Source organism: Neophocaena asiaeorientalis, unplaced genomic scaffold (assembly GCF_003031525.2).
Source record: "Neophocaena asiaeorientalis asiaeorientalis breed wild unplaced genomic scaffold, Neophocaena_asiaeorientalis_V1.1 scaffold76, whole genome shotgun sequence".
Taxonomy (NCBI): domain Eukaryota; kingdom Metazoa; phylum Chordata; class Mammalia; order Artiodactyla; family Phocoenidae; genus Neophocaena; species Neophocaena asiaeorientalis.
Window position 1 is genome coordinate 1519275 of NW_020173668.1, and position 13200 is coordinate 1532474.

General features: G+C 36.1%; 1 protein-coding gene across 5 annotated transcripts in view; it reads left to right on the forward strand.

Moving 5' to 3' along the window:
• Positions 1-13200, forward strand: part of ASH1L (ASH1 like histone lysine methyltransferase) — a 210802-nt gene that overhangs the window by 137217 nt on the left and 60385 nt on the right. For all 5 annotated transcript variants that reach the window (XM_024748118.1, XM_024748117.1, XM_024748116.1 and 2 more), the window contains one exon: positions 6052-6146. In XM_024748118.1, the coding sequence (XP_024603886.1) occupies positions 6052-6146 (95 nt within the window). The remainder of the gene's footprint in view (positions 1-6051; positions 6147-13200) is intronic.

Genomic DNA, 13200 nt, shown 5'->3' on the forward strand with positions numbered 1-13200 from the left:
ACTGGGGACTTACTATTTTCAGTTGACATCTGAGGTAGAATGGAGGCAGACTTATGAGACGGAGCCCTTAACCTGTGGGATCTGACAGTGTCTCCAGGTAGGTAGTGTTAGACTTAAGTTAAATTTTAGGACACCTAGCTGGTGTGAAGAGAATTGGTTGGCAGAGTGAAAAATTTCCGCACATTTTATTACCAGAGGTGTCAGAAGTCAAGTGTTCTGTGTAAAAGTAAGGTGATACACAGGAAAGAAACTCACAGTAGGAAAGAACTGGGTGTTTTGCACATAGGAAGGAAAATGGGTTTTTCGAAATAGGAGCATAAAAAGCAGTTTACCTTATATGTACACAGGCATACCTCAGAGACACTGCAGGTTCAATACCAGACCACTGCAATAAAGTGAATATTGCAAGAAAGGGAGTCACACGGAGGTCTTGGTTTCCCAGCGCATGTGAAAGATATATTTACACTATACTGTAGTCTATTAAGTGTGCAATAGCATTATGTCTGAAAAAACAATGTACATGCCTTAATTAAAAAATACTTGATTGCCAAAAAGTGCTAACCGTCATCTGAGTCTTCAGCGAGTTGTAATCTTTCTGCTGATAGAGGGCCTTGCCTCGACGTTGATGGCTGCTGACTGATCAGGGTGGTGGTTGCTTAAGGCTGGGGTGGCTAAGGCAGTTTCTCAAGACAAGTCAGCAGTGCAGTTTGCTGCATCTTTGACTCTTCCTTTCATGAATGATTTCTCTGCAGCATGCAGTACTTTTTCTTTTTCTCTCATGCAGTGCTCTTTGACAGCATTTTACCCACAGAACTTCTTTCAAAATTGGAGTCAGTCCTCTCAAACCTTGTCACTGCCTTAGCAACTAAGTTTATGTAATATTCTAAATCTTTTGTTGCCATTTCAACAAAATCTTCACAGCGTCTTTACCAGGAGTAGATTCCATCTCAAGAAGCCACTTTCTTTGCTCATCCATACGAAGCAACTCCTCATCCGTGAAAGTTTTACCACAAGAGTGCAGCAGTTCAGTCTCACCTTCAGGCTCCCATTTCTAGTTCTCTTGCTGTTTCTACAGCATTTATTAAATTTACCGTCTTATATGGGCATGGTTTGAGCCTCCCCAAAACAATTACAAGAGTAACATCAGTGATCACTGATCATAGATCACCATAACAAATATAATAATGAAAAAGTTTGAAATATTGTGAGAATTACCAAAATGTGACACAGAGACAAGAAGTGAGAGAATGCCCTTGGAAAAATGGCACTGTAGACTTGCTCCAAGCAGGGTTGCCACAAAACTTTCAATTTATAATAAAAAAAAAAACACAGTACCTGCAAAGTGCAGTAAAATAAGGTAAGGTGTGACTGTATATATAATATTGTGAACAGTTTTTTAGGTTAGACCAATCAGCATGTATCTTCTTTTTTATACAGAAATTTTATTAAGTTCTCCTGTAGGCTTATAATTTATATTAAGAACATTTACAGGATTTCTTAATTTAAGGCTTTGGAACAGTATACCAGTTAAAAAGTATTTAATTTCACTGTGTACAGCCATCACCTAATAACTTCAGGGTTATATAGAAAGATTAAGAAGAAAGAAAAGGTCTTTATTATACACTCATTAAAATATATTTACTACAGTTAAATCAATTTTATAGTCCTAGGTAATTCTTATTTTGCTGATCTTGAGTTAAACTGTCTGCTTTCACAAAATCATTTGTTTCCTGGCTAAAAATTTCCTGGAAATTCTAGCTCTGTCCCTTTTTACAGTCTAACAAGTATCTGTTTAAGGTGATGCTATCAGTTATAACGTACAGGGAAATCTGTACCCATAATCTTATTGCCACTAGTATCATTAGTCAAAAATAACTGAGATTGTCATTTACTGAGGGTTTTTTGATACTTCTTCCAGCAGTCTTAGCCATAAAGATTTAACCAAAAATTTCTCAGAGAATGAAAACATTATAGAAAGGTAAGACACTGACAATTCTCCATACTCTTCTAATGCATCCAGTAAAATATATGTTATGCTTGTCACTAACTGACATGGATTTCAAACCTAGGGAAAAAAAAAAAGTTCTTGATAAAGAGGATAAAGTTTTTGACAGTTACTGTTCCAATCAAGTATAGGAACATTAGTGTACTTTTCTCCAGTCTTAAAAGTACACAGTGAGACTTCCTTGGTGACACAGTGGTTAAGAATCCACCTGCCAGTGCAGGGGACACGGGTTCGATCCTTGGTCCGAGAAGATCCCATATGCCACGGAGCAACTAAGCCCATGTGCCACAACTACTGAGCCTGCGCTCTAGGGCCCGTGAGCCACAAGTACTGAGCCGATGTGCCATAACTACTGAAGCCCACGCACCTAGAGCCCGTGCTCCGCAACAAGAGAAGCCACCACAGTGAGAAGCCCACACACCGCAGGGAAGAGTATAGCCCCTGCTTGCCACAACTAGAGAAAAGCCCATGCACAGCAGCAAAGACCCAATGCAGCCAAAAATAAAATAAATACTTTTTTTAAAAAAACAGCATTCACTTTATTAAAAAATAAAAAACTGTCAGGGACTTCCCTGGTGGTCCAGTGGTTAAGATTCCGCACTGCCACTGCAGGGGGCGAAGGTTCTATCTGTGGTCAGGGAAGTTCTGCAAGCCACACAGTGTGGCAAAAAAATAAATAAAAGCAAGTGTGGGAATAAGTCCTTGGTGTGACTTACCAGCTGTCTGGGAAACTTCTAAGATAGTTTGAGTATAAAAGACATCTTAATAGTTTTATTAATTTGAGTTTTGGGCCTAGATTAGAGTTGACAAGGTTTGAAAATAAGATGATAAATACCTAAAGCCAAGAAATGACTGTAGACAATATTTAAGATAAACATAATAGCATTAAATTAATGATTATTAGGAACACTAACTTTTTGTATTTTTCCTTAAATAATCATATATTTTTCTCCCATATGATGGTGGATTTGCCTGTTTTAATTAGATATCCTCTTATCCAAATGATAAATTATTAAAACTAATAATCTACCAAAGAGAGAGAAAGTTGGCCACAAATACTGAATTGGTTACATTTATAAATAGAACATTGTGAAAGGCAAACTAACTTCTTTTGACAATAAAGGCAAAAGAGTTTTTTTCATTTACACACTTACACATAGCACTGTAGTCTCATTTTTGCAACTTCAGCCATAGGCTAGAGTAAACACCCGTCACAGCAACTTTTTTTACTGTCCAGCCTACTGTAAGTTACGGCATTTCTGTATCTGAAATGGCTACTCTTCTTTCCTACAAGTATGAAGATTTTCTCCTGTGATTTGAACTGATAGTGGCACACAAATGAATACCACAGAAAATGCCAGGAATGTTCAGAATCTACAAGACAAACTGACAGAGACAACCAAATTCTCTCTCTTAATATACCACTCTTCAGAGCTCACACAGAATGGAGTATTTAAAACAATGAGAGAGCTTTCCGTGTGGTTGTAACCAACAGGGAAATAAATGGTTATGTCTAAATTAGAACCAAAGTCAGACTTGGCTAAGAACTAGGAAAACAGTTTCTCACATGATTATCATATCCATAATGATGTCATGCGTCTTAGGTATCAGCATTGCAAAATCAAGGATAAATTTGAGTTTTATAGGCAATCAGTTGGTAATTGATAGGATGTATTCAAGGTTTCATTTATTTGAGGGCGTAAAACTATGCAGGTGACCCTGAATTTTTTTGTGATTTTGCTTGTCTGTTCACTTCAGGGTGCCAGGTATTTTCTTTCGCGACTACTGCCCCCTATATGCTTGCTTACCCTGTTGGCACCAGGGTAAAATACCAGTTTTACTTCCATTCCTTTGTTAGCTAAATGAAAACTTTTATGTTATTTCTTTAAGTAGTTTGGATATGTCTTGAATCTAGTAAGGTGTAGACCAAATTTTCTTTCATGCTGAGTGCTTGGTTCTAGACACAGTTGTTTTCTTGATCTATTTGACTTTGATGATGAAGAAATATAGTTTTTAGTTGGTTAAAAAATTCATCTTTGTGTTCACAATCATTTTTGAGGGCCACGTTTTTAAAATGAGAAAAGTGGTCTTTAGATATACGTAGAACAGTCTAGCATCTTTCCTTTCCTTCTTTGTAACTGTCCCCCAAACTACTTACCACTGCCTTTAAACTTTTACATGACTTTGTTTCTAACTTTACCTGGACTGCTTCAGCCTCCTTTCATTTCTTCTAATTCTCCAATCTCATTTAAACTTTCATCTTATATCAGCTATTTCCTCTGCCTGATCTTCCTCCATTTCCCAGATCCTCTCCTGAGTATCAGTAACATTTACATTTTAGCTTAATGTCACTTCCTTAGAAAAGCCTTCCCAAATTACTTGTTATTCATCACATTTTAATTATTTGCCTAGCATTTATTATTTTCTGGGTTGTTTTTTTTTTTCATTTTCTTAGTTTTTCTTATTTCCTTATTGTATATCTACCCAAGTAAACTATCTTTTTCCCCACTGTTTCTTAGTACTTGGAACAGGGCCTGGACTTAATGAGTGCTCAGTAATTGTTGAATAAATAAATGAATGATCCACTAGAAAGAACCAGTCTTCAAATAAGAACTAAAGCTTCTATAAATAACTTCTTTGGGTCTCAATTTTCTCATCTGCAAAGTGTGTATTAACATACCTACTTGTTACAAGATATAATAGACTAGACTTGTTTTTTGAAAGGTAGCATGTCATAATTCATGAAAGAAATATATCCACCTTGCTTTATTTACTGGAACTTTAAGCCAAAATAAAATCAGAGTCGACTGAATGAGGCTCTCCTCTTTCTCATTTCCTTTTTCCTCCCCTTTTTTCCCTTCCTTTTATGTATCTGAGAAATCTCTTCAGGTTTTGATCTCATAACAAACATTAGGAACGCAGACCCAGTAAGATGAGTGGAAGAGGTAAAAGCTGATGGGACATGGTGGAATAAAATAAAAAGAATAGTAAATGAATAGGAGTTTAGCAAGGAACTAAGGTTTTCATCTTGAATCTCCTTGCCAGCTACAAAAATTAAAGCAAGTCAGTTAGCCTTGTAGAGCATCAGTTTTCAAATCTGTAAACTAGAGTTAACATTTCTTACCTACTTCACGGGATTGACATAAATGATAATGTGTGAAAGCACTTTATAAACTATAAATCACTAACCAAATATAAGGCAGTCATTATGATCAGATCTGAAATTTAGGTTCCTTCTGCAAAACTGTTGGAGAATGTTAGTGCATTGGAGATGCATTGGAGAATGCATCTTATGTATAATTCCTAAAAGACAATTCCAGAAATTTGGATTTTAAAAATATACGAAAAAAAAAATATATATATACGAAAATACTTAGTATCCCTCCTCCCAAAAAACATGGGTTTTAAGGTTTAAGCCACTGTTAAAACAAATACTCTTTTTTTCCCCTATTCACAATTTTATTTACAAACCAGATATGTATATAAGTCAACTATTTTTGACATGTAGAACAAGTCACACAAAATAGTTCATGCACATAAACCATTTGTTATTGTTAATTTTCTTTGTCCCTTTTTGTAAGAGTCACAGGAAATGACTAGTTTGGGATCAGAATTATAGAAAAATAACATACTTTTGTAGCTACACTTTAAAAAAAATTATCACTCTAAATTGTGAATTTGGAATTTTGCTTACTTTATGAAATCTTATCTATAGCTCAATTGGATTACATAAACATTTTTTAATTGATTAAAGCCCCCCAGTATTTTTGCATAAATTGCTGTGAAGCCAAGTTCATTCCTTATTATATTTATAAAGGTGATTTTTAACTCAAAATAGTATCGCATTCTCTTAAATTGAGTATAATTGACCTACAATACTATGTTAGTTCCAGAGGTACAGCATAGTGATTCGATATTTCTATACATTACAAAATGATCACCACTAAAACAAATATTCGATAGAGTGATTTTTTTTTTTTTTTCTATTTTACCACAAAAGGAAATTTCATTGCCTCTCACTGTTTTCCATTCTTTTCTAATCACAGCCCAAAGAGCCGACTGATCCAATTAAAGAAAGAGAAGCTGGAATACACTCCGGGAGAGCATGAATATGGATTATTCCCAGCCCCCATTCATGTCGGTGAGTACTCAGTATACACAATATATTACTGAGAGGAAATGGTATTTCTTGAGTTTGGGTGAAATGTCTTTGTGTTCTTATTATTTCTACATCTCCAATGGGGTCAAGTCGTTACCATTTAATTATAGGTATTCTGAAGAATTTTGCAAACCCTTTTGCCATCTAGGGGTCAAAATGACGTAAATCTTATTCACCGGAGTTTCAATAAACACTATATCTGTAACATTTGATTCTCTAAGTAAATCATCTAGGAAAACCCAACTATTCATTACTTCAGTTTCAAGTGTTTTCTGTGTTCAAAGGGAGATGATTTGTGGATATGTAATAATCAAAGGAAAAGGGCCCACTGCTTTTTCTGATCGTTTATATGCTTGAAAATTGATCAAGATTTATTTATTTTTGGAGAAAATTCAAGTCTTTGTTTAGCATTTCAATAATAATACCTTCCAGGATCATACTGTTGAGCTTATCAGATAAGTAAAGTGTACCTAGAAGGCATCCTGGATTTCCTGGATTGACCTCATCCAATCCATCTACAAGTTCTGTTATTTTCGTCCTTGAAATATATCCTACTTCTCTTCAAATTCCATTGCCATTTTTCAAGTCCATGCCACTATTATCTTTTGCTCAGGCCATTGCAATAGCTTTCTAACAGATCTGTCCACTTCCATTCTTACTCCCTTCCAATCTACTCTCCACACAGTAAAAAGGGAAATGATTTTATAACTTAAACTAAATCGTTCTTAAAACCTTTCAGTGGCTCACCATTAAACTATAAACTCCTTACCCCAACTCTTGAGAATGATCTGGTTCCTGACTACCTCATTTTTCTGCCTCTGTTGTTTCCCATATTTCCCTTATAATCACTGTATTGTGTGTCATGCTGGCCTTCTTTCAGATTCTAGGCCATACCAAACTCTTTCCAACCAAAAGACCATTATGCTTATTATTACCATTGCCTGCAAAGCTCTTCTTCAAACTTCCCATGGATTTCTTCTCATCCTTTGAGGATGAGCTAAATGTCAGTACCAGCTTAAATATTATTTTCTTTAAAATTTTTTGCTGATTATCCTACAAAAGAGGGTTCCTTCCTCTATATCAAGTCTGTATCACAGCACCCTGTTTACTTCTTTCTATAATCTATAATTACTATATTTGTTTACTCATTTAGTAATGTCTCCTCCACCAGATTATAAGCTCTAGGAGCACAGGATCATTTGTCTTTCTTATTCTCCTTTGATTTCCCCATGCTTCATACATAATAGAAGTTTAACAAATATTGGTTATACAGTGAAAGAAAAGGAGAAATTAGAATACATAATTGAATATAGGATGAGAATTTTTTTTTCCAGGAACAGCTTATTTGTGTAGTAGATGTTGATCCAGTGCTTTTAGTGTTCTCTTCAACTATGACTCTTGACTCTCTTGACTATGGGGCTTTTCTGTGTGTTATGATTATCTAGTTCCTTTTTTCTCCCCAGAGGGCCCAGCACCAGCAATGTATTTAAAGCAACAGGGGTAGACAAGTTCTGCAATAAAGATTTGTTTGCTTTAATTATTCTGTATTGGGTGGCTAGAGAATAGTTTAAGTACAACAAGCATTACAAGGTTTAATTCTCAGCTAGATAACTGTACTATTGCTTACTTTAAAAAAGTAAGAGTAAATTCTGTATTCTCTGGGCTTAGTGCCAAAGCTCTTTTGAAAGAGCCTTTTGTTTTTAGTAGTGAGGTCATAGCAGTGGAAGAAGGTTCTCAGCAGATTTAGCTATTTCCTAGAACGTGCTAATGATAAATAGGCTTTGAAAATAAGAGGTAATTTTAAAAATTCTGTGTAAAGGAAAACATGACCATTTTGGTCTCACTGGTTTTGCTCTGGATGGGAAATTGGCTAATTCATAACTCAAATTTTGGAAAGAAGCTCTGACTATTCAAGGGGGTGATAGAGTCAGTTAATTCCAAGGGAGATGAGATGAATAATGGATAGGCCAATATTTCTGTCACATATCTGGCATGAATAGTGGTTAGGAGGTCCAGAATGGAAATCCCTTAATTTAAATAAAGGTTTTCTCTCTCTAAATCCCCACTTTAGTCTCTTATACTAAGACTAATCTGTACTCAGTGGTCGGCAAATTAAGTAAATAATGGAAAAACCTATCCAAGTAGTGGGCCTTTTTTCTTGTGAAACAAGACATAAAATCAGGCTGTTACAGGATAAAAATTTTTTTTCTGGACAGTGCTGTTTTGTTGTTCAGATAATAATTTATGATTAGGATAGGGAGGGAGGCCAGTCAGCTGTTTCAAACAGGTCACATCCAGTATCATGTAAACAAAGAGCCTGACTTTGAGTCAGCCAGGCCTAGGTTCATCTCTGTCTTTGCGATATTAGTTATGTGAATAAAATAGTTATACAGATAAAATAATAATGCATCTTATCATCAATGGAGTCATTCAATAAATGGAAGGTAATACTTATTTTTTAATTTTTAATGAAATCAGGTTTCTTTATCTCTTTAGAGAAATGCACTTCAAAAAAATTTACTTTTGGGCTTCCCTGGTGGCCCAGTGGTTGAGAGTCCGCCTGCCAATGCAGGGGACACGGGTTCGTGCCCCGGTCCGGGAAGATCCTACATGTCGCGGAGTGGCTGAGCCCGTGAGCCATGGCCGCTGAGCCTGTGGGTCCGGAGCCTGTGCTCTGCAACAGGAGAGGCCACAACAGTGAGAGGCCCACATACTGCAAAAAAAAAAATTTACTTTTTATGATAAATACTCATTTATCAAACTGTATATTATACCTTTACATTTTTAGTCAATTGATTTTTTACAACAGTGCCACAACAGTTCAATGAGGAAAGCATGGTCTTTTCAACAGATGGTTAGTTACTGTGATAGCTGAATATGCACATACAAAAGGATAAAGTAACTCAAAATGGATCATCAACCTAAATATAAGAGCTAAAATTATAAAACTCTTAGAAGAAAGCATAAGAGTAAATCTTTGTGACCTTGGATTAGGTAATAATTTCTTAGGTGTCTGACACCAAAATCATGTACAACAAAAGAAAAAAAGAGACAAATTGAACTTCATCAATATTTAAAACTTTTGTGCTTCAAAGAACACCATCAAGAAGCTGAAACAACCCACAGAAAGGGAGAAGCATTTTCAAATCATATATCAAGTAAGAGACTTGTATCCAGAAACCCATATATATAAAGAACTGTTATAATTCAATAATAAAAAGACAAACAACAGAATCTTTTCAAGAGTAAATGATTTGAATTGATCTTTCTCCAGAAAAAGATAGAGAAATGGTCAATAAGCACATGAAAAGATGCTCAACATCATTAGTCATTAGGGAAATGGATATCAAAACCATAATGAGATTATCACTTCACACCCACTGGGATGGCTTTAATTAAAGGATTAATGAGGGTGTGAAGAAACTGGAACCCTCATACATTGCTGGTAAGAATGTGAAGTGGTGTAAACCTCTTTGGGAAACATTTTAGTAGTTCCCAACAAGTTAATCACAGGTTTAATATAAGACCTAGCAATACTGCTACTTAGATACATACCCAAAAGAATTGAAAACATACATCCAAAGGACTTCCCTAGTGGTCCAATGGTTAGGATCCTGTGCTTCCGCTTGGGGCGGGGGGAGTGGTGTATGATCCCTGGTCAGGGAACTGGAATCTCGCATGCCGTGCGTAAACAAAATGTGATATATCTTGCACAATGGAATGTTATTGGGCAATAACAAGAAATTAAGTACTGAGACATGTGACAACATGGGTGAACCGTGAAAACATTATGCTTTGTGAAAGAAGACAGTCACACACACAAAAAAAAGAAGACAGTCACAAAACACCACGTGTTTTATGATTCCATTTATATGAAATGTCCAGAATAGGCAAATACATAGAAACACAAAGTAGATGAATGGTTTCCAGGGACTGGGGGTAGGGGAGAATGTGGAGTGACTGCTAATGGGTACAAGGTTTCTTTTGGGGATGACGAAAATGTTCCCAAATAATGTTGATTATATTAGTCAGAGGTCTCCAAGGAAACAACCAATAAGATATATAGGGAGAAAGGTTTATTTTAAGGACTTGGCTTACGCAGTTGTGGAGGCTAGCAAGTCCAAAATCTGCAAGGTAGGCTGGCAGCATGGAGACCCAGGAAAAAGTTGATCTTGCAGCTCAAGGAGTCTGAAGGCAGTCTACTGACAGAATTCACTCTATGGAAGTCAGTCTTTATTCTTTTGAGGCCTTCATCTGATTGGACGAATTCTACCCACATTATGGAGAATAATCTGCTTTCCTTGGAGTCTTTTGATTTGCATGTTAATCTCATCCAAAAAATACTTTGACAGACACATCTAGAATCATGTTTAACCAAATATCTGGGTACTGTGATCCAGCCAAGTTGACACATAAAATTAACCATCCTGTAGTGATGGCTACACACTCCATATACTAAAACCCACTGAATAGTACATTTTAAAAAGTTGAATTTTATGATATGTGAATTTTGCCCCAATAAAGCTGTAATTTTGAAAATGTATATTTATGTTGGTTTGGTCAGGCATATATTTATAAAAATTACAGTGATTATACAATGCAAAAGAAAATTTTTAATGCTTTGAGGTTTATGTTCACAGATACTTTAAGTGTTAAACACTTTTTTGTAGAGTAGGAGGATAGATTGTTCAATAAAAGAATTTCAAGCAAAGAAAACATATAATATTAAGATAAAATTCTCCAGAATAAGTGAAATAGAAATAATGTTCAAGGATAAAAAGAAATGATTTAATTTTCTAAATGTTAAAGAAGGGAGCATTCCTTTTTTAATGAATAGTGATAAGTATTAAATCCCTATGGTATGCAGTTTCATCATTTTTAAACGCTATAACCAAATATTACATCATTTGCAACTGTTTAAACTTTACATTTAAAAATGCATAAGGGAGGGCTTCCCTGGTGACGCAGTGGTTGAGAATCCGCCTGCCGATGCAGGGGACGCGGGTTCGTGCCCCGGTCCGGGAAGATCCCACATGCCGCGGAGCGGCTAGGCCCGTGAGCCATGGCCGCTGAGCCTGCGCGTCCGGAGCCTGTGCTCCGCAACGGGAGAGGCCAGAACAGTGAGAGGCCTGCGTATTGCAAAGGAAAAAAAAAAGAATGAAAATGCATAAGGGGATTCATAGTTTTTCAAAAATCTTCTGGGGAGTATGAAAGCAAAAAAAATGAAGACATAGGCTTTCACATTTGGCTTCTGGCCTCAGTTAGGCCTTGAGTCAAATTCCACCTCCAACACTTACTAGCTGTGTGATCCTGGGCAACCTGACACATCTCAAGGCCTCAAATTCTTTTTTTTAGGCCTCAAATTCTTTAGTGTAAAATAGAAATTAGTATGAATATTAAATAAAATAATGCATGTAAAATACTTAGCACAGTACCTAACAGAGTAATCATTCAATAACTGGTAATTACTGAATTGAAGTTGTTTTTGCAGTAGACTTATCAGTCAGCAAGAATCCATTACTTAGTATGTAGGCCCTCCTTTTTACTGACAGTTGTTGTGAAATATATCGTGATACCCTTTTCTGCTGAGCTCAGAAAAGAATTCAGAATCCTCTCAACATAGCTTTTGTCATTTGCCCCTACAAGTCATTCAGACTTAGGTCAAATCTTGACTGCTTTTCCTGATACAGTGGAAAGAACATAGGCCTTATGTGCAGAAAAGAATTAAAATAGCAGACCTAAGACTTCTATTCTTAGAAATTCCTGCTTATAAGGTTGGCCATTAGCTGGCATCTGGAAACTTGAATAGTAAATAGTTCCCTCTATTATAAAACTTTCCCTAGATGGTAAGAGAGTCTTACTGTGCCTACCATGTATAAACAGTATGGTTTCTGCTGAACACTTAGTTTCATTCAAAGAGAATGGAATTTTGGTACATCCTAGGTAGAGGGTACCTAAATGACCAGCCACCAATTAAAACCTTGGGTGCTGAGTTTCTAATGAGCTCTCTTGTTAGCCAACATTTTACACGTATCGTCACAGTACATTGCCAAAGATTGCATCTTGCATGACTCTACTGAGAGAGGACTTTTGTAAACTTGTGCCTGGTTCCCTCCAGATTTTGCCCAATGTATTTTTTCTCTTTATGGATTTTGCTTTGTGTCTTTTTGCTATACTAAAGTATAGCCATGAGTCTGACTATATGCTGAGTCCTGTGAGTCACCAGACCTGAAGGTGGTCTTGGGGACCCTCAGCACACCTTGGAATCAAACACAAGAGACTCCTCTTTTCATTTCACACTCTTGTAGCTAAGTGATCTTGAACAAGTTAATTATCTACTCTACATCTCAGCATCTTCACCTGTATATTGAGACTGTTTCCAACCTGAGTTGTGAGGATTAAATGATACTTATTTTGAAATAATTAACACAGAGTGGATACCTCCTCCCCTTGGTTTACTATGACCAAGTAAAGTTGTCCCTCTGTATCCGTGGGGTATTGGTTCCAGGAGCCTCCTCAGATATTAAAATCCAAGGATGTTCAAGTCCCTTATATAAAATGGTGTAGTATTTGCATATAACCTACACACATCCTCCTGTAGACTTTTAATCATCTCTAGATTACTTATAATGCTGTGTATATAGTTACCAGCACTGGGAAAATTCAAGTTTTGCTTTTTGGAATTTTCTGGAATTTTTTAAAATTTATTTTTGATCCAAGTTTGGTTGAATCCATAGATGCCTAGAACCCACAGATATGGAGGACTGACTGTACTCAATGTCAATGAGAAGAGTAAAGCCATCCCACTTATTTCTAGAAAACTGGTAGATGATAACGAACAGAAATCAGTAAAATATTAAACAGACAATAAGGGAACAAAGATTTGAAAATAGCAACAAAATTAATAACCTCTCGCTGCACTGATCAAGACAAAGGAAGAGGTAACACAATTTACCGGTATCCATACTAATGGTCCTACAGTCATTAAGAGGCTAATAATATAAATAACTTTATGCCAATATGTTTAACAATATAT